At 45.5% G+C, this 22030-nt stretch overlaps 1 protein-coding gene and 1 long non-coding RNA gene across 31 annotated transcripts in view; one reads left to right on the top strand and one right to left on the bottom strand.

Moving 5' to 3' along the window:
• LOC135904553 (uncharacterized) overlaps positions 1-9195 on the bottom strand; it is a 42410-nt gene extending 33215 nt beyond the window's left edge. The window contains exon 1 of one of the 2 annotated variants that reach the window (XR_011512347.1): positions 9156-9195. This is a non-coding gene — a long non-coding RNA (uncharacterized lncRNA). Of the gene's footprint in view, positions 1-8603; positions 9065-9155 lie in introns of those variants that run through there. The other variant, XR_011512346.1, reaches the window with a different exon arrangement.
• The window catches only part of trol (terribly reduced optic lobes), a 604861-nt gene that overhangs the window by 339976 nt on the left and 242855 nt on the right, over positions 1-22030 (top strand). For all 29 annotated transcript variants that reach the window (XM_065435395.1, XM_065435391.1, XM_065435373.1 and 26 more), the window contains 2 exons: positions 17063-17290; positions 20872-21018. In XM_065435395.1, coding sequence (XP_065291467.1) covers positions 17063-17290; positions 20872-21018 — 375 coding nt within the window. The remainder of the gene's footprint in view (positions 1-17062; positions 17291-20871; positions 21019-22030) is intronic.

Genomic DNA, 22030 nt, shown 5'->3' on the forward strand with positions numbered 1-22030 from the left:
AAAATAACCCAATTCTGTGAATTGCATGTAATAGGACATCTAAAGCGTACAAAATTGATATGTTACACATAAATGCCAAATATTTAGTAATATGGAAATACAGCTTTTGCGGACACCTTGTACACAACATAACAAATTCACGTAAGATATAAATTGGCATCAAATTTTTCCACTTTAAATGATGTAATGGATGCTATTTACATAACCGCGATATGTTTTTGATGCAGAGCTATTAATTTATAAACTTCGTGCGTCTGTTTCTCAAACTTTCAAATTTTTGAAAATCCTTTTCATAAAATTCACGCACTAAATAGGAATTCTGCAACCAGTGGTCACTAGAGTTTAACTTTCTCTCAAATACAACAAATTTCATTAATATCGGTTCAGGGGTTATTTCAGAAAAGTGGTTTTGCGCTTTACATGTATTTGAACAGTCTGCGTCTGAGTTGGGCCCGAAGTAAAGCTTCCTCTTAAAGGGACACTAAAGCGAAGCAATAAATCAGTTTAGTCTAATAAAGCATTGTTTCAGAACCTTGCAGGCAGTCATTTCAAAATAACAGCTTGGTTATTAGGTGAGAAAATGAAGGTCGAAATATCAGTATTTGAATTTCGCGCCGGAACCCTGACGCCGGTACGTCAGTGTGACGTCGGGGATTCCAAAGCATAGTTTCTCACTACATTACCTAGAGGGAAATCTGGCGCTGCTGCTCTGTGGTATGCATGGGAATGCTGGTATATTGTAACTTCGGATTGGCATCGTTCACGGAGAGACACGACACCTTGAAGACGCGCTTGGCAAGTACCGTTCCGTCTGTCACAATGATTCATTTTCTACTAAAACAGCACATGAAAAGCTGTTTTAGCTTTATTATTACGCAAAAACATGTTTTGTTTAACTATGAGAACTTGTTATTACATGTACGATTATATAATACGTAAAAAGTATCGGCGATCCGCTAAAGTTGGAGGACAGACAAGGTTCGCGCTCGCTTTGAAACAGTTTGTCGTCTGTTCTTGCTTTTCTTCGCTTGGTGATGCATTGTAGGTGAGTAAAGATGTAATATGCGTGAATGGAAACATTTTTATGAAGATTTTACTTTGAGAAACTGTTATTTGTGCAGCCAAATCATGTTTTAGACGAAGCCTCTTACAACATCAGCCAACACGAGCCTCACAGACACATATACAGTCATTCCCATGACGGCACGGTGCCCCCTTAAGAAACTCCCATAGACAGTGGCGCCAGATTACCCGCTAGGTGTTAATGAGAAACTCTGTTCCAAAGTATGTTTTACGCATTCGGGCCACGTTGGCTGTGTAAAGGTTCCTGAAACTTGCCATATTTGGTTCCCTTAAAAACACAATGTAATCAATCTGTAGCACTACAAAATTAAGTGGGCCCTAGAAGATGCCATCAAAATACATGACGTCACAGCGACCAGGTGCGGGAATTTCAAGGAGGCATGGACACCTGTGGTTCGTTCTTGCACTTTTTCTGGCTTACCAAGCGTCTCATCGTAATAAGAGTGGCGTTTTTGGTGTTGAAGAAAGGTGATTTACTGATGCACAGGAAATCATTTTTCTCTTTAGTGTCCCTTTAAAGGGGTGGAGACACCAAATTTTGAGGCTATAAAAAGTCTGTTGTAGGCTGCTTCTGTATGCGAGGACACCTACAATGAGGTATTGGACGCTGCAAACATTTCAAAATAATTTTAATTCAGCTCCAAAAAGTCACTAAAAGCTCCCTCTCGTGGTCGAGACCCATCGCTAGCGCGGTTATGACGTCACAGCGGAGGAACGAAAATATTGACGTCATAGCACACTAGCACAAAAACGTGACGTATGATGAGTAGCGATGCAATGCCGATTACGGAGTCTGCTGAACCGGGCGACTGAGCATAGCCTCCATTATGACCGAGCTACAAGGATATAGAAATTTTTAAAGGGCGCCAGAAACGGTTCGGGTAAATTTTGTAGAATCGTAGGGTACAGCTTAAGTAGAACATTCGCACCACAAATTAAGTGAAGCGTTACGTAATAATGGAGCTACAAGCGATTAGAAGTTACCCTCCGCCCTATCCATGCTTTTCCTCAACTCGTTCGCCGAGAGGTCGGGGCTAAGCTCCACCTTCACTGGTTTTGCGTCACGATGCGACATCACATCGTCCACTTCCTGTCGTTTCGGAGCCTGACCCCGCCCGCGCCAAACCTCTCCGCTAGCCGCTTGGCTGTCAACCTCAAGGGACAGCTATCGAAGCAGCGTGTGTTGCGAGCATTCTGTCGTACCGCCGAACGTGTCTGGTATTCCAGTAACCACAGGCAAGCTAGTCATTTCGGCAAATGGCTGGAGGCATAAGCTCAAGCTGATGAAGGAACTTTAGCGTAAACGTATGTGAGTGGGCCTGATCGGTCTGCACGGCCCAGCCACTTGTTGGCGCAGCGTTTAACCAGCCACACAAAGTGCTAATATTGCCCTAACCAAGTGTAAAACATTTTAAACATTTGTAAAAACAATGTGTTGATGATTACACTCTTGCAAAAAATACACACCAGCAGTAAAGGATACACTACATTACTGTTTCTGTGTATGGTTGAGCTCTGTGCCACCAGGTGGCTGCACCGTGCAAACCATTCACATTTGCGCTTCTGCTCATCCCGTTACGGCTCAGTCAAGCGGCGAGACCCTGCCCCCTTGCGCTTGCGTTTGCCCTAATACCGGACTCGCGAAACGCTATTGCGTTAGTAATCTTCCGGTGTAAACTGACGGACACAAACTCGCAAATCCTGGCGCCGATTGGATAATGGGAGTCCGATGCACAGCAGCCAGTTCGCTCGTATGCTGCCTTGCAGAGGGACATGTCGCAGCTTGAGATATTACCAGTCGCTACGTTTGCAGTCCACAAGGTAACAGTTGAATCATAGTGCTCGCGAAAAGACTGAGACCGACTCTGACCGCGGAGGTCTCGTCAAAATGGAGTACGCTGTAACACAAGCAGACGACACTTGTGTGCCGGAAGTGCTTAAGTGTACTGAAAAATGGTTCTTGTGCATTATCTTTATGTTACTTTCTTTTTATAAAAACAAATGAACTAACATACCAACTATTACGAACATCATTTGTTTACCATAAAGTTGCAAAAATTATCACGCGCCCTGGTCAGCCAATCGGATAGCTCGCCCCCCTGACGTCGTATGGGTGATTTCCGTCATATGGGTAGGGGCGGCTTAAAATTCTGCCGAGCAGTGTGCTGCGATCGGCAGCGATGTGCATTTTTAAAACCTTATAATAAATTACATGCTTTACGCGGAGCACTTAGATGTGTCAATTAATTATCAGAACGACCTACTCTAACGACTCAGTACGTTTGTAGAAAATCGTCAAAATCGTTTCAGGGTCACTTTAATGCAAAGAAGGGGTAAGGCGTGCAGACACGGACACAAGAGGAGAGAAGTGTACAACACTAAAGCCCCTCCATACACGTTTTTGCTGACCAGGTTAAGTACCGCCAACCTGCCCTCCTGCTCCACGCTCATTTCCCACTCACCCCCTTAGCTTCCGGCGTCAAGCGGAACCTACGTAGCTGCAGCTTCCTGTTCAGAGTGGAAGTGATGCTATGTTTTTTAGCGTTGTTTGCTTTCGCGTCGATGGAGAGGCTTTAATTGCACCAGCTGCGGTTGAAACTGTGAGTGCGATTCCATCCAAGAACCACCGCCTATTGTAACCAGCTATCTGCTCGTGTTCACTGCTTCGCGTCAACCTGCGACGGGTTGTGGCACGAGCGACAACGTACAGTAGAATGTAGTGCCTGGGCGCTTGGAGACCACTGCCGTTTTTCGTACATTCGGAAAACGGCGACCGCGAACTACTACTTCAGCGGAATACAACAGCTTGTCCCCTTTGCATCCTTCTTATGGTGACTGCCACAGCTCTGCTAAGCACAGCTCTGCATACATTTATGGCACTGCAACCATTTATGATAGACTTAACTTCAATTGCTACTGTGCATTTTGTTTCTCATCATAACACTTATTCAGACCCTTGATGTAGAAATGCATTCGTGTGACAACTTGAAAACCGATCAACTTCGTGGTTAATACCTTGCAATGTTCATTCCAACTAACACCACCAATGCTGCTCCTGTTGATGACTGCCAACATATCCCTAATGCTGTCTCGATGTAGCCAACTCTTGCTAAAGCAGCCAGTGAAAATGTCTTCAAGATCACTTATAAACACAAAGCTTCAGTGAAGGGTAGAGAAGACCAGTGAAGGCGGTAGGATTCATGGAAACAGCAGCATTTAAGCACTTTCCATCTGAAGCAGGCAGCAAAAGCTGGTTCATGCATTCAGTGCACTTTTTTTTTCAGTACACACTTCCTCGTGACAAAGCCTGCCACATAATAAGGAAGTCTTGAGTCACTACTGTATATAATGTATGGGTGGTCCAATACAGTCAGAGGTGCTATCAAGCGAACCTTTGGTGCCTTCAAGATCTCCCTCGTGAAGCAAGAAGTCACTCAACTGCTCCTGCTTGTTCGAACTAGCAGTTTGGTTTTCAACAGTCAAAAGTGAGCTTACAAATTCCTTTTGAACGTTTGGTCCAAGCACGATCTTGGCAAGATTGTAACAGCTAAGGCAATTAATGGCAATTAACGCCGCTTTGCGGTGCCAGAGTCTTTTGTGTCAAATATGTAGCCAGGTTGGGCAAAATTGCCAGAACCGCATTAGGGGCAAGCATTGGCGTTCCCCTTGGCATTCGAACTTCAACACCATTGATGGTACGCACGTAGTCTCTCGCAATAAAATGCAGATCAAGGTGCTTGCACACAGCGCAATTGGGGTCAAGCGGCTTGTCAAGCCAATGGAGGTTGCGCTCCCATAGAAGTCGTCGTTCGTCTTTTAGGGCTTTAAAAAGAGAACTTACAACTTTGTTGCACACGCGCATAACCAGTTGTGCAACCTGATGCGTAACAATGGTTTAGACGCTGCTCTTTTAGTCGTTTCACGAGGTTAAACAAATGCACAACACGAAAAAAGTCGCACCGGCCGTGCTGCAGAGCAAACTAAATGGGAAGAGTGGGCGATGACAGCGCTGACTCTACTTTTGCCACGAGCAGAGACAGGGGCAAGCAAGGGGAGCGCGCTTCGGTCGTGCCACTTCAACGTGTTGGAGGCGCAAATGAACGCTAGACTTCAGGCTTTCGAAGAGCAATTCACAGCCGCTCTCGATGCAGCCCTCTGCAAAATCCTGTGACTTATAGCGGCACATACCTCAACATCTACTCCTGCCACCCGACGGAGAGGCACAGTCAAGCGCCTCGTCGGTCAAAATATTAAGGATAGCAGAATCAATCTTCCGCGCGAGGAGGAAGATCTTCCGGCAGGACCAATTCCGTCGGTTTCCCTGTCTACCAGGGCCCCCGGCTCAAAACAGGCCCCGCACCTGACCCTTTAAATCCCAGTACTCAACATGGCAAGATACCCTAAATCCCTCTAAGTGTCACAACGCAACTCGAATACTGTTCAAACCCTGCAGTGGAATTGTCAAGGCTTCAAGGCGCGCACCAATCAAGCTGACCTTATTCATTACAACCCTCCCTCAACTTCCTGCTGTAGTAGCCCTCCAAGAGCTGGGGGAGGGCGTCACTTTCACGAACTACATAAGCTATCAGCAGGATGCACAGAGTTGTATCTGTGTCCATAAAAATTATGCGGCCTCCCTGGTGGACCTGGACTGTAATATAGCTGTTTGGTATGCGATCATCACCCTTCTTCCGCTTCGAAAACACGATCCCCCGCTTCACATTCTAAATGTGTATAGCTCACCAAAACTACCAAATGTCACTTTTGCTGATCTCTTGAGCAGGGCACTAAAGGTGGCAAACGGGGAACCCCTCATAATTGTTGGAGATTTCAATGCCCCCAGTCGATTATGGGGCTACCACCATGAAGAGAAATGCGGACGCAAGCTGGCGGAGCTTGCGTCTACTCTGGGCTTCACTCTTCTCACGGACCCTGCCAAACCCACTCGGATTGGGAACTTCGTGACTTGGGATATCTGCCCGGACCTAACATTTGCTGAAAACATAAGATACGCAGATTGGCACAATACCGAGGAAACCCTCGGTAGTGACCACTGCATTCTCACGACCACAATCCGCACTTCACCCCTCAATCGTCCTCACCACAAGGCAATGCTTCCAGACTGGACAAAATTTCGTTCCAACTACAACCCACAACCTATAGTGGAGCAGGAGTACACCACCCGGTCCCAACAGCTAATCACGCAACTCAGACACTGAACAGCAGGTTCAGCTCTCTGAGGCGAATCCGGCAGTGGACAACCACTTTCTTCACCTCTGGGAGGCCCGGCACAGCCTTGTCCGCCGATGGCGCCTGAAAAAACACAACCGTAAACTCAAAATAAACTCGCCCAGCAGGTGGCAGAGTACACAGACCAGCTCGCCAACTCCAACTGGGTAGGCCGATGCAATATGGCTGCTTGACAAATGTTGAACTGGAGTACATGGCATCTTTTCCAAGCCCTAATTGATCCTACGCAAACCCGGACAGAATCTCATAAACACCTCCAGTGAGTGATCCACAACTTTAACGGAGACACAGCTGCACTGGCTATCTCTCCGAGACAAATATCTCTCCACACATCAGGATGCCCGAGTTCACGCGTACTCGTAGGCAGGCTCTGAGAATGCTGAGCTGGATTGACCGTTCCAGCTTGATGACCTCAAAGCAGCACTTGCCAAAATGAAATGAACAGCTCCGGGCAGGGATAAGGTAACGGTAAAGCTTCTAGCCAACCTCCCCAAACCAGCCTATGAGCAGCTCCTCACTTACTTTAATGCAATCTGGCAAGGTGACACCCCTCTTACCATTGACTGGAAAACGGCATTAGTAACCTTCATCCCTAAACCAGGAAAAGCCATAAACACAGACAATCTCCAGCCCATCTCCCTCACCTCTTGTGTGGGAAAGCTGATGGAGTCTATGGTACGGGATAGATTGTCCACCCATCTAGAAACCCAACACATCTTTGCAGACACGTACGGCTTCCGCCCACACCGATCCGCGCAGGATGTCTTGCAACTTCATACGGAGATTCTCGTGCCAGTTGAACACCCTAGTGACGATAAGGTAGTCCTTGTGCTAGACCTAAAGGGTGCCTTCGATAATGGCACGCACGAAATCATCCATACCCACTTATCCCAGGTAGACTGTGGATTACCCGCCGCGGTTGCTCAGTGGCTATGGTGTTAGGCTACTGAGCACGAGGTCGCGGGATCGAATCCCGGCCACGGCGGCCGCATTTCGATGGGGGCGGAATGCGAAAACACCCGTGTACTTAGCTTTAGGTGCACGTTAAAGAACCCCAGGTGGTCGAAATTTCCGGAGTCCTCCACTACGGTGTGCCTCATAATCAGAAAGTGGTTCTGGCGCGTAAAACCCCATAATTTAATTTTTTTAGACTGTGGATTCAACACCAACTACATTAAACTATTCCTCACAGACCGCCAAACCTTTATCTGGATACAAGACACGGAACATGGCCCGTACCAGCTCGGTACGCGAGGTACCCCGCAGGGAGCGGTACTCTCACTCCTTTTAAATCTGGCCATGATGAAGCTCCCTGCCCTACTGGGTGAGGTCCCAGTCGTGCAGCATGCTCTGTACGCCAATGACATCACATTGTGGGCTACTCGCGGATCGATTGAAGCAATCGAGGCCAACCTGCAGCATGCGGCGGTATATTGTGGACGAATATGTCCGTCAATGCGGCCTGGAATGCTCCCCGACCAAATCGGAATTTGTGCACTTACGACCCAACCCCAAGTGCACCAGTAAACTCAACCTATCCATATGTACAGGCCCCATCCGGGAATGTGACGAGATCAGAGTTTTGGGCCTTTGCATACATAGGAACAGCAAAATTGATACCACTCTTCAAAAACTCCATAAGGTGGGGGACCAAGTGGTTCGTTTGATCCGCAGGGTATCCAATAAAAAAAGGGGGCTTGCGATGCAAAGACGCTTTGCGGCTAGCGAATGCATTCGTAACCATTCGAATACTCTACTTGGCGCCCTACCTCCACCTACGAAAATGCGATGAAAATGCCCTTGAGGTGATATTACGCAAAACCTATAAAAGCCCTCGATCTCCCCATTAATTTACTACGTCCAACAAACGTCTCCTCGAACTGGGGATGACTAATAGTTTTGGGGAACTACAGGAGGCTCATCTAACAATCGATTCTTGCAGTTGAGAAAAACACCAGCGGGAAGCCGCCTCTTGTCCAGCCTGCACATCCAATATATAACCCACACGGAACCCAGAGTCTCCCTGCCAGATGCTTGGCATCTCGCCTTACAGGTAAACCCTCTCCATATATAACGTGACACGAGATACTCACGAGGGCTGCCGCCAAGCGCACTCTACAAGGATCACCAGAACATTAGATGGAGATCGCCCAGGAGTATTCTATATGAATGCTGCCAGCCTTCACCATGGGGGTTGGTTTACAGCGGCATTCGTCCATCAAAACACACCCGTTAATAGTCTCACCTTCCGGGCCCTCAATATTACTCACACGAAGGAGGTGGCTATTGAGCTTGCTGCCGCAGATCCAGCATCTCAAGTCATCATTACTGATTCGAGGGGTGCTTGCCGCTATATAGAACAACGCCAAATACCATATCGTGCCTTACAAATCCTTAAGAAATGTGAGAACCAGGGATTCCAACCCCAGCGCTCCATCATTTGGGCCCCAGCTCATTGGCGAATAGAGGGGAACGAAGTAGCCGACGCCATACCCCGTGCGCTTTATTTCCGGGCGTCGCCTCTATCGCCTGTCGACGAGGTCCCTGAATTCAAACCGGCAATCACCTTTAAAGAAATCTCACAGCTGTATATCGGCTTAATCACGGCCGTTATTCCCCCCTTGCAAAGGCCTCAAAAAGACGGAGGAGCACTGGCTTCTCCATCTCTACACGAATACAGTGCTGTGCCCGGCGGTGCTGAAACACTTCAAACCGGCATTTTCGGGCAAGTGCCCACACTGTAGGGAGGTGTTTGTGGACACATACCACATGGTGTGGGCATGCCCCTCCAACCCTGCTTTCTCCCCAAACCCCCACCCTACCCAAGAGGACTGGGAGGCCACCCTGCTCAGCTGCTCGACGCTCCAGGTACAGTGTACTAGTACTCCAGGACCATAGCCTCCTATATTTTTTCATGCCCGCTCACTGAGTGGGGGAACAAAGTGCGCCGTCCGTACCGCCTAGTTCATGCGCCCGCCACCAGACCGCGCTGCCTTCCCATACCCTGTCCCAGAGCAGACGACGCGACGACGCCGCTTGCGCACGCGCTCGTGGAGACAAATTTGGGGTTCGTATTTGAGATGGAATTATAAAATATAATCGCACGTTAAATTGATGTTCGTACACAATGTACAGTGGAAGTAAGCAACACAAAACATGTTGTGGAGAGCCAGCCCTTCACCAAAAAGCGCCGAACTGTGAGATCAAAGCTCATAGTTTGAGGGTCTTTCGCGACAGCGGTTTTATTTCAAACACTTTAGCCATGTCGTGTTTGTCTGTCGCCTTCATTGCAAAATTTGTGAATATTGGGCGAAAAAACTTTGTCAGCAACAGTTGCAGCAGGTTCTCTTGGTGTCCTGGCGTCGAGCACATCAAAGTTTTGTGCTCGCGGAGTATTGCAGCGGCATTACTCACAGCCTCCTTCAAAGGCTGATTCATGTGCCTTCTTCTTGCGAGAAGAACGTCGATAAATTTCTCTAATGCGTAGAGAACCGCTAAAAGTTGTCCAGATGGGTAGATGAGTCCACCGCGGTCTTGGTGCTTTATCAGCGAGTCCGAGGGCGCCGAGGCGTTTGGCTTTTTTAACAGGCTGACGCACTCCTCGCAAGATATTTTCTTGTACAACTCTTGCCAAGTAGCCGCCGACCATAGCCAATGCTGCGACATCTGGAGTAGGAAGCAGAGGCTGTCCTCGCTTGAGTCGCTCTGTGAGCTCTACATGCATCTGCAGGGAATTCCTCGCTGGTTCCTTCCCTTGTGTTTTTCTGTTGCGGCATCGTTGACAAGTAATCGCTGCCTTCTGCTGCCATTACGTTGCTCGTACCAGCCGCCGACGCGATGCCAGTCTTCAGAGTCTTCTCAATACCTGACAGAACAGCTCGGGCATCCGTTTGATCATTTGACCCTGCTGACTTCCTCAGCCAGCCAAAAAACGACTCGATTGGGTCAGACGACATTTTTCTCGTTAAAACAAAGTGAAAGCGCATCTCTTCAAGAAGATATCGAACGCACTCAACATTTGAACGAGTCGTCATCACCAGGCCTTCGTAAGTCTCCTTGGTTAGGAAGTTCTTCGCCAGGCACTGGCTTTTGAGATCGGCCAGGTAGTCGAGGAAGCTTGTTTCAAGCCAGATTAACCGTTCATCGCTTGTAAATTCGAACTGCTTGCAATCGGCATTGTTCTGGTGTATGTGCTGGGTACAATTGCTCACGTCCATGAGCATGAACCAGCGGTGCACGGTGTCCATGAATTCAACGGTCGGTCCGACACCCGCGAAACTTGCGTCGCACGTGTGGCCCGCTTGCTCTTGCAGGAGCTTCAGTGCCGCTGTCACCGCAGGAGACAAAACTTGGATTGTTCTTTTTACGTTCATTTTTTCGATGTTTGTGGGGAACACGTGTTTTCTCGTTAGAAATCGAACTGGCTTTACAAGGCTGCCTTGCTGCATTTTGTAGAGGCTCTTCAAGTGGTTCGCCGTTATTTCGCCGCCTTTTCCAATGTCACGCGATAAAAACTGCGAGCGCACGTTTTTGACCAAGTGGCACTGATCGAATGCTAAGAAAAGCTTTCGATTCGGTGTTCCTGGGTGCTCAATGCAATGCGTGAGGCTTCCGTTGCATAGAAGTTGGAACGCTAAGACATTGATTTTGTGGTTGTCGGTGACAATGCGCACGATGAAAAATCCTATGTTTTCAACTTCATTCAGGACGTGTCGCATGAGCGTGTGCAGCTCGCGGCCAGTGCAATTTCTCGTGAAAAAGTATGCCACGGGTATTTTAAACGAAACTGAAAGGCCGTTGAGGACGAAGCACAGAAGTGAGTTGGCTAGCACAGGCTCATTTGTTGTTTCCTTAGGAAAGCTCCCACCATAGTCTACTTCACCGATGAAGGCGTCCCTTTGTTTATGGTAAAGTAGCCTCTGTTTTACGCGCATTTCGTCGACAATTAAAGAGCACGCTCTGGCTTGCGATGAGGGATGAGAAGCGAGCTCGGTTGACAGCCTTTGCTTCGCGAGTTCCGTCACGCCGACTTCGCCACGTGATGTGCCCATAAAACGCTCCAGGGTGCTTCGACTGGGCAGCCGGAGAATGCCTGTAGTCCTTATGTGCTCGTATGCGCGAGTCGAGAGGTTACGTAAAACTACAGCATGGCGCACTGTCAGATCGGACCACGTTGGTTTCGTTTTCCCGAAATTCTTAACTTGTTCTACTAATACTGACGCAGCCAAGTCTTTCTCCTTCGCTTTCTCGACAACTTGGAGGAATGCATGAACAAAGCACTCTTCCTTGAGCTTTTGTATTTCTTGTTTATAATTGTCGACGGTATTCTTGAGCCGCTCAATATGCGCGTTTAAGTCTCGTTCTTTGCGTCTCCACTTTCGTTTGTCCACTGTCGAAACCGAGAATTGTGAGGACACCTGCACTCCTCTGTCCATCTGCAAAGTCGCGGTGATGCAGCGCTCGCTAGCGCCGTTTTTCACGGGTGGCAACGGTTCGGTAGCGGTGCAGTCCACAGGTGACAAATCTTCAAAGACGACGTCGACAACCGGCAATTCGTAGAGCGGATGCGGACACGACTCCATTTGGTTGTCATCAATGACTGCTCGTCGCTTCCGCGGTGGTGGGTTGGCTAGCGCAGCAGCCTCGCGCTTTTTCACTGACGCGCAGCTTCTCTCTCTTATTTTAGGAGGCTGCAAGTACGCAGGATATTCTCCGAAAATGCTGGGAATAGCATCTTTCTTAAGTTTCCGAATTTTGCAACCTTCCTTAAAGTCAGAGGAACTGAAGTGTCGGCTGCATACAGTAGAATAGCACGACGTCGTATTCGGCACCCAGTTTTCACGAGAAATGACTTTCAGCCATTTTGCGCACAGTTCCGGATCGCTTGGTATTTCGTGGAAGGATATGCCCGGCGTCCGTTGTTTACTGGATGACTTGCAGCGTGGCACACAGCAGTACGGCATCTTGTAGGGCGCAGGACACCACAACCGATTCCACACTGCAGATAGAGAACTGATTGGGTATAAAAAAGAAAGTAACGCAAGGGAACGATAAGAACTGTGCATCGTAAATCACTGATCTTACACTAGTAAAGCAATACACGTTGCAACAACGCCAACAACTAATACGTGGTCGCGGAAAATCTAGTAAACAAACGGTCGCTTCATTTGTGTACACTGCTTACAAGTTCGGTCATGCATCCCTGATATTTCAAGAAAATATGTATATAAACATGCTGCTGTTGCAAAACGCATACGCTTACCTGCAACCAACACGACGGAAATCGCACAACTCTTGCTTGACGGATCGGTTAGGGTGCTTCGATGGGCCTCGACGCGTAGCTCGGTCTGGCATGTGAGGGCAGCATTTTAGGTAGTATGGGGTGTGAGCGCCTCTCGCGGAGAGCCGAGGCGTAAATCGAGGAGGAAAGGAGAGGGCAATGGACGGTCTCCGCGGCACCATTGCGCGGGCATGAAAAATATAGGAGGCTATGCCAGGACCAACGTGCCTGGTGGCCCGAGCCAAAGCCGCTGCAGAAGCCACGAAGGTCCCAGACAGGGACCCCCCCCCCCCCCCATACTTTGTAACACGACCTACTGGAACTCCAGACCTGCACAGATATCCGGCTTCTATGGGAGCAGCTTGCGCCCACTTTCGTTCAACCGACTGCCGTAGGTGGCGCTTTTATAACCTGTTCGTCTGCTACGAGGTGGGCTCTTGTGCGGCGTTGTAAGTAGTACGGCAGCTGTTGTGTTGCCACGAACTGCTTCTCTAGTTGACGATTTTTGCTAACACAGTGACAGAGATGTCACAAGGCTTTGATCGGTCACTTGGCTCCAAAAGTTGACTCACCGAACCTAAAAAATGTCGGAGCGTGTAGTCCGCTGCTCTCTAAAATAGCGTTAAATAGCCGCTCCCACTGCCTTTTTAAAGGAGATTATTATAAATCCCATTGTGTATAGAGTTCGCAACGTACCCAACAGTTTCATTGTACACGTTGTAAAATTCGCGTCTGCGCTCTTTAGAAACTTGAAGCCACCGTAATGTTCGACGACAGAACGATTACCACTCATTTTAACTCTTAAATGTTGTCCGTGAATGCGTCACGAGCTCAAAAAGTGAATTACGCACACAGCTTCACTGCGTACGTATCTTCAGCACCACCGTTATGCTGCCGCCGTACTACGCGGAAAAGCTAGCTTTACAGTTTGAAGAGAGTTCCGTGACACGATTTTTAAGGCCTGCACTGCAGCACGTTTTAAAGCATTGGGATCGCTTAATTTTTTGCGTGCTTTCTACTGCGCTAGACATCCAACGATATTAAAAAACAAGATATGCTCACCTTCCCTTGAAGCAGAATCGATCAGACTGTTGCACATATCGGGTGGAGGACTTACTAGTGATTACTTTTACTATACTTTTACCAGATCATCTTCCTTTCACTACGGCACACAGTAGTAAATCCTAATGTCATCTACGACATTAGGCTGTCTGTAATCAACTAAAGAAAGCTAGATTATCCTATGACTCTTTTTAAACAATTTTTCCAGTCTCTTAAGGAGGCTAGGAAAGGGAAATTTATGCCGTTGATCTAGCATTGCAGCGGCCACCTATGCTCGTTTACATTTCTTGCACCGCTCATCCTCTTCTAGTTTCATTATTCAAACGCAAAGCATTCGCAAATATGTCTTCTTTTGTATATTTGTGAATTTATTCATTTACCGCCAAAACAAGCGCTTTGTGCCTGCCGAAATGGCAAGACAAGCGCTGAACAGATCGCAGAAGCAGACGACAGCGAACAGGTTATGACTAGCGCCACTCTGCTCGTACGTTCTTTCCCTAGCGGCAAAAGGGGCGAACTAGACCAGGCGTGCTGGAGGAGGGAGATCTGTGAAGGTCTGTAGTTCAGTAGGTCGTGCTTTGTAAGGGCTGGGACCTTAGGGCTCAGCTCACACCCTTTCTGTAAATAGCAGAAATAAAGTTTATCCCGTAACCACCACTAGAAAGCCTTCTAGTTCGCTATATTATAGCCTAGTGTTGCTGCGGTAGTGGCTACGGCTGCCAACAGATCTGCACATGGAAGCGCCGGTTCGAGGAGGTGATATAATAGAGATGGAGGCGGTGGTGGCTACAATTAGTGCCGTTTCAGACCAGTGGTAATGGCGCAAAGTCCGGAGAGTCTGACGGCGAAAGTTTTTTTTTTTTCGCGTCCAAAATTTCGGATATTCTTACACATTTACTCTATGGGGTATGTAGCGGTGCCGCGAAGGCGTCCGAATTATCGGGCATGTCCAAAAAATCGGGCGTCCTGAAAATCGGTCGTTGACTGTACATGCTTGCAAGCAGCGTAGGTCCTTGCAATCATAAGTTCACATGGGAGTAGGAAAAAATTTAAACATACAACTCCTGCAGAGTATATATTCCCTTCCTTTTGCAAGTACATCCAATGTTTACAGGGGTGAATATTTGCATATGACATTATGCTGTCACATTGTGGACTTCCCTCAGACCAATTAAAAACATTGCTTGCTTCTTGCTTAATCCACTCAAGTTTTTGAGTGTTCTCCAGACTGCACAATCATTTGAAGACTTCCGCTGCGTACGTCATGTTACAACAGTGTTAGAACAGCATGCTAGAACGCATGTATAAGGCATGTTTTCACAGCAGATAGCAAGTGCTGGTGTGGTGCAGTGGTAGAGCAGCACTCCCATGCAGAGGGCCTGCATTTGATCCTGGCGGGAACTTTTCTTCTTTTTAGATTGAGCCCATAAGAGCTTACGCTGTAACAAATCGGGTGCCTGCTACAATCAATAAAAACAAGTGCTCCCTGTACAATAGGAACTTCCCCATTTTCACATTTGTGAAGCTAACTTGCCTGTATAACACGGGCATCACTTTGTCTAGTATTGGTGCCAGCAAATCTTCACAATTTTTTGCTATGATCTAACTTATAAAAGTTGGGAACTAGGTATATGGTCCATAGTTTGTATATCTGTTCTTTTTTACTTTCAGTACTCGTACTAAAATAACGCATTGTTACTTGCATTCGTGTTCCTTTAAGTGCTTCCTTGAAGTTTCACATAAAAATTGCCTGCTGCAGTGGCCTAGTGGCTATGGTGTTGCACTGCTGCGGCCGGTTGGGGGATCAAATCCCGGCCGCCGCCACAGCATTTCAGTAGGGGCGAAATGCAAAAAAAAGAAATGTCCCGTGCATTGGGGGCATGTTAAAGATCCCCTGGTGGTCAAAATTAATCCGGAATCTCCCACTATAGCATGCCTCGTAATCAAATCATGGCTTTGGCACCTAAAACCCGAAGAATTCAATTCAAAACATAAGAATTGTCAAATTGTCTGAGAAAAATATTACTGATATACATCCATTCAAAACACCAGTGATCAGGCTATAACTTTATGTATCACAGTATACATTGAGACTACTAAGTCTTGAAATGGTAAAACATAAATGCACTGAAATTGAGTGCATTTCCAGTGGTAATGAGAGTTAAATAGCATTGCATCTCTACATTGCTGACAGAGCAGTGGAAGGGTTACAGCAGAAAGCATGAATGGCTCAAGGGAGCAGAAAAAGTATCTTCAATTATTGAATTGCTTATGGCTACCGAACAGAATTTTAGAATTTTTGTGATTATCTCCCATAAGCAAATGTATTGCATAACTTTTGTTTTTAGCTGAATATCTGAATATTTCATTTTGCCTTGTTACTGCCATTTCAAATTACCAGTAGGTTGGCAAACTGGGCAAGTTGTAATGTATGTGTTCTGAAAGGTTAGAATGTCTCTACTCTGAAGGGTGTCCTTCGGATTTGCTGTAATCTTGGTTCAGTGTGTGAAGAGGTAAAATGAATTGATAAGTTGACGCTCTAGCCAGCATACAGGGTGCTTACTTTGGTATTAGACCCTGCTGACCTAGCTCTCACCCTGCATATTTCTTGTTCATAAACTGTAGCTGTTCAAGTCTCAGTGTGATCTAGTACTGTAAGCTTTACAGGGACCAGATGTGTGCTACTGCATACACATACACGGCTGCACAGAATTTGCACCAGGCACACCCATTGCTTATACACAATGTAAAAAGCGATGTGCATGAATGTGGACTTGGGCGCAGCATCGCAATTTTATTTAGCCGATTCATTCTGGAATTTTTCTGTAAAATAAGTTTGAAATCAGTTCAATGAAGGGTGGAAGGCAAGGATAATTTAAGAAAAGTGGAAGAAAGCTTGTTAGGGGGCTCAAGAGTTTTTTTTATAGAAACAATAACGCTTGCCAATGCACAAATGTCTGCTCACGCACAAGCCCTTGGTGCAGTGGCTTGGTGGCCTGGGGTGTTTCATTTATAAGTAAAGTTTCATGGTGTCTGCTCACTGTCAGCTATATTCAAATGGCAGAATGCAAAAGTGGCCATGTGCTCATTTTGTCTACATTGGTAAAATGTGTGGTTGAAACAAATTCAAAGCCCTGCACTGTAGGGCATTTTTCGTACATCAAAACTTCTCATTTAAACAATTGAGGCTACCAGGCTCAGGTTACTGGATGCCACAGTACGGTGTACCAGTCTGGGGACCATTCATCTTGCAGGCTTTCATCTACCAGGTTTGTTACAAAGTGCTGGAAGCCTTGACACATGGGCACAAGTGGCAGCATTACCTGAAGCAGCAGTTAACATCTTTTCTACCACATTATGCATCATTTTTTGTTGTGCTTCCTGCAGGCCAAGAGGTTGTATTCCGCTGCCGAGATGAGGGCACCAGGCGGTCCCAGGTGAAATGGACCCGGTCGGATGACAGCCCCTTGCCTCCACAATCAACTGATGCCCGTGGCAGGCTGACCATGCCCAACGTGCAGCCTGACCATGGGGGCGTCTACCTCTGCAAGGCTGTGGGTGTTCCAGCTTCCACGTCGGGGGCTCAGAGGGCTGCTTTCCTCACCGTGCAGCCATGTAAATATCCAGATCGCTGTGCCCCCATTCCCTGAGACTGGCCTCCTTCTGCATCTGGCAGGCTCTGTTTGGTGACTCTGGGTGCTTGGCGTGCTTCAGCTGTCTTGCTTTTTCGGCTGTTCTGTTCTTACGCAACTAGAGAGCCCTTTCGTTTCACCCATAACATCATAGGTAGTTGCTTTTTGGTACAGTAATTTTTACAAAGGTGTTATGAGCATGTTTGGCACTGGTCCTGAATTGCCTGTGTGTGGCTTGTAGCTGATGCATTTAGAAGTGCATATTGTTGAACTTAATATAAAAGTGCCTGTAGCCACTCAAGTCATGTATGGATGCCAGACCGTTCTTGAGGTGTGTTGAGCTGCTCTTATCAGTATGGCTGTCTGTTATTTTTCTGAGTTTTGTCACCTGGACTGTGCATATTGTCTGTTGCTATTACCTAAATTTGCCTTGATCTGTCCAAGACATCTTGCTTTGTCACATGAATTGAAACAGCATGTTGACCATGAGGCTTTCCTATCATTTAGTTACTGTTTCAAACCAAGTGATCCTGCATGTCATATACTCTTCCATGAAAAAAAAAGTGTGAATACCACAGGTACCATCTACATTTTTTGAGACTGCCTGTTTAGTTGGTCTGAAGCTTTCACACTTTTTGTTGAGTGCCATACATTCAGTTTGCATGGCTGCTACATGCATTGTGTATGCCATGAAGTGCCACTTCCAATGATCACTGAGACATCAGAGCGCATTAAATGTACATATACATAAAAATTGGGGCCTTTTGGAATCCTTGTGACTCATGAAAAAAACATATGCAAATCTGTGCATTGCTCAGTGCTGCTTGACTTCATATATAATTGTGGCTTGGAGTTATTTTTGTATTAAAGGCCTTCTACAAAAGCATATGTACATTGGTTGTGGTTTTATCTTGTCATTTTGGGACCTAACCATACAACAGGCCCTTTGATAAGTATTTAGGAAGGTTCGTACCATACGCATTCCAGTGAGTGGTTTGAATGGCTTGTGTGAGCATTTGCTTTAGTGGGGGAGGGCTTGAGGTGAAATACTGTCATTGAGCACTAAATGCTTAAGCTTCAATAACAACCTAATAGATGTGACCTGTACAAAATATGTGCCTGCGGCAGAGGGATGTGTAATAAAATATAACCTTTCATATCCCTGTTGATGCTTTTCTTAAAGAACAGCATACAAAACCAGTGCGTAAAACTCGTGAAACTAGTATTAAATTTTAGCATTCATCTGTGCACAATCCTGTATGTACGATTTCTTGTAGAATATTAAATTAGGCTGTATGCATTATCAATAAAGCCTATAAGATTAATGTAGTGCTTATAGCATTTAATTCCAGTGTTCTGAGTTACTCTTTGCTAATATAAAAAAAAAATTGACTGCCTCCTTCACCTCCTTCCAATTTTTGGCCTCGCATCTAGTGAGCTTACTTTCTTGCTTGAGAAATGGGCATTGCAGTTATGGCTAGTCATTTGTGACTTCCTGTAATATCAAGGATATATCAAAATAACATGTTTGTGTACAGGTGGTCTTGTACTACTGCCATACACAGGCCATGCTTTTTTGGGCTTTACTAATGGTTCTGTCTGTGTTCGTGCATGAAGCTTTCTTGCATTATAAATCATACTCGTTAACATGGTGGCATCTTCTTTATTGAATTAATGCCTCAGCTGAGCCCTACTATGGAGACTTCCTACCAAAAATTGATCCGAATACATATGAAGGTACTTGCATTGAGCTGTACTGCATGTATGTTTCTGCATGTTGCAATAAATGGTGCCAATTGTGTATCATGTTATCAAAGCTTCATTCATTATTGCTATTTTCACATTGAGCTTATGTGTGCTACTTATCCGCACACAAATACAGGATCAAGTGTTCAAAGTTAAAGCACACGGGGGAAAATTCGGGGAGCAGTATAGATTGCATACTGCCAGCAAACTAAAAAATGTCACTTTCAAGATTGGCCTCCTCTTGCTGTTCTTCACTTGCATCAAAACTTTGGAGCAGCCTCTAAGTTGCTCATATTTGATGTTTATTGGCCACTGTAAATTTATGGTAGCTCTTAAAAGGGTGAGGCAAGAGCCTGGTAGTTTTATAGGTAAGCATAACTATGCTGCCAGTCTTGCCTACAGTTGTGTAGCTGTAAGGCTAAAAAAAAACTACAGGAAGTAATCCTGCATATTGCTGGACAGCTATGCAGAGGCACTGCACACAGTTTAAACCTAGTATTTTTGCAGATATAGACTAAACAAAATGTACTTCCATGTACCATATGGGATAGTACCCCTTTGAACTGGCACCATGGTTTACTGTAATTTCGTTTGTGTTTACATAAGGGTACTTAATAAATCATTGAAACTTGAGAGCTTTTTAATTGTGACTATTTCATTACGTGATGGCTGGCTCCATATTGTGCATATTGCTTTATCCGTCTACTGAAACTATGTGTACATTCATGAAGTTGTAAAAACTCAACTAAAGTTAAAGAAGAGTTGACAGGAGCCACTTGGTACTGTATGTTGGGTAATTTTACTAAATGTTCCAGAATATTTCAGTTGCTGGGCAGTTAATATATTCAACTATTAATCACCTAATAGGTGATAAGTGCTTAAAAACCTACAGTACAGTCAACAGTGTTGCTGGAGTTGCATGTGTTTCTGGCATGGCATGGCAGCTAGCCAGCAGATGGTATTACCAGCTGCATTGCATTAGTGGTCTACTTAATTCTGTTTAGGAGAAATTATGCATTGCATGTGTAATGATACTGGTGTATACAGTTTATCTGCAGATAGATGCAAAATTGCATGGGCAGCATTTGTGGCTTACTAACAGTTATGAGCTACGTATTAATCACTGTTTTTCTTTTTTTTAACTTGCACCTGGACTGGCTCGTCTTGGTGAGAACATTTTTCTCCTGCTTATGCAATGCATAAGGCTACTAACGAGAAGCATGTTGAGTGGTAGCGTGAAGTATGTGACAAATTAGTTCATAAGTTTCAATGCGGAAATCGGGCAATGGAAATTTATATTTGCAATCTGTATTTATGTAAAGCTCACAAAGTTTATTTCTAGCTGTGCTGACTTGAAGTGGCACTTGACCTAAATTTAGAAATGTACACCAAGGGACAAATTTAGCTTTTGATGTGGGAAAAGGCTGATTAACAAAAATAAAGCCACATACATATACATACAACTTAAACCTGCTTTGTCTTCACAGCTCGGTTTGATAAAGACATCTTGCAGAGCTGGTGACCAGAATGCACACACACTTTTAGAGAGTGTAGCAGCATCACTCATATGTGAACGTCAAGTGTAAGATGTTGCACTGCCATGTATATATATATATATATATATATATATATATATACACACATACACTTTCTTTAAGGATGTGCTTGATACCCAAGAAGACCAACATGGTCTTGCTGCATGCCTAGCTAACCTAGATGGAAACTTAGCTCTATTGCTGGCAGATCTGCTTCAGCTTGCCGCTCTAAACCTGCTAATGCACACGTGTGAGAGAGAAACAATCTCGTTTATTTCTGCAGACACTCCACCAACACCGAAACCGGATCGACCGCTAGGAGCTTGCAAACATGATGAAGCTACCTGTCAAAACGGAAAGTGCGTCCCGCGGAAGTACGTCTGTGATGGGGACTATGACTGTGATGATGGCTCTGATGAAAACAACTGTGGTATGTAAACGCATACATCTTAACACCTGGTGACGGATATATTGATATGAAGTGCATGTCTAGTTCCCAGTGTCTGAAGGTCTTTTAGCTCACTTTGTGGAAACTTTTCAGATTACTATGCCAAGCCTGTCACTTCTCACTGTGAAGAAAGGTTCCTTCGAGGTTTCCTTTCTTTTTTAACAGTATTTTCATTCCTTGCTTTATGGTGCATTCTTGTTTCCAATGACTTCCCTACAATATTTAATCTTACAGCTATAATTGTAGTCAACTTTAGGCTCACATATTTGCGTAGAATACACTTTTGCCCTATCTGGGCATCAGTTCCTTTTTTTTAAGTGAAAATGGTTTTATCCAGGAAAATGTATCATTGAAATCTGTATAAAAAAACAGCAACATTGTGCAAAGCTGTATTACCGGCACTTTCGCATCTCAGAAATGTCACTCAGCTACTGCTGGTGCATGCTTTGTGGCACAATTCCTTTTCTATAGACAGTGAGTCCACATTTATATTGCCTTTCACACAAAAGTAGCTTTGAAGCACATCCTCAAAAGTAGCCAGTGGGTATACTTCTTTTGCATCTAGCAGTCTTTGCTTTTGCTGACAGCTTTGTCTTAATGAACTGTGATCATGATGCCGTTCGTGCTAAATGGGTTGCATGACAGGATTTTGTGATCCAGGTATTAATTTTTTTAATGTGACATTGACACAAGTGGAATGCAGCTTCTCGTTCATTTTGTGTTCATTACTGCTCATGCACTATCCAAATTCAGGAGGCTCTCGGCTGGCACCGAAAACGGCACTTTCTGAAACTCTTTCAATGTTTTGCATATTGTACTCTATTCAGATGGGTACCGACAGTTGCTTACAACTGCAGAACATACTATCAGATTGGAATGTAACAAAATACTGAATGTGCTTGTCAGATAGACATGTCATCAATGAATGTGTCAACCAAAAGAAACGGCAACAAAAGTGTATGAGGCGTTTTTAATATTTTGGTTTGTCTATTGG

This window comes from Dermacentor albipictus, chromosome 2 (assembly GCF_038994185.2).
Source record: "Dermacentor albipictus isolate Rhodes 1998 colony chromosome 2, USDA_Dalb.pri_finalv2, whole genome shotgun sequence".
Classification (NCBI taxonomy): Eukaryota; Metazoa; Arthropoda; class Arachnida; order Ixodida; family Ixodidae; genus Dermacentor; species Dermacentor albipictus.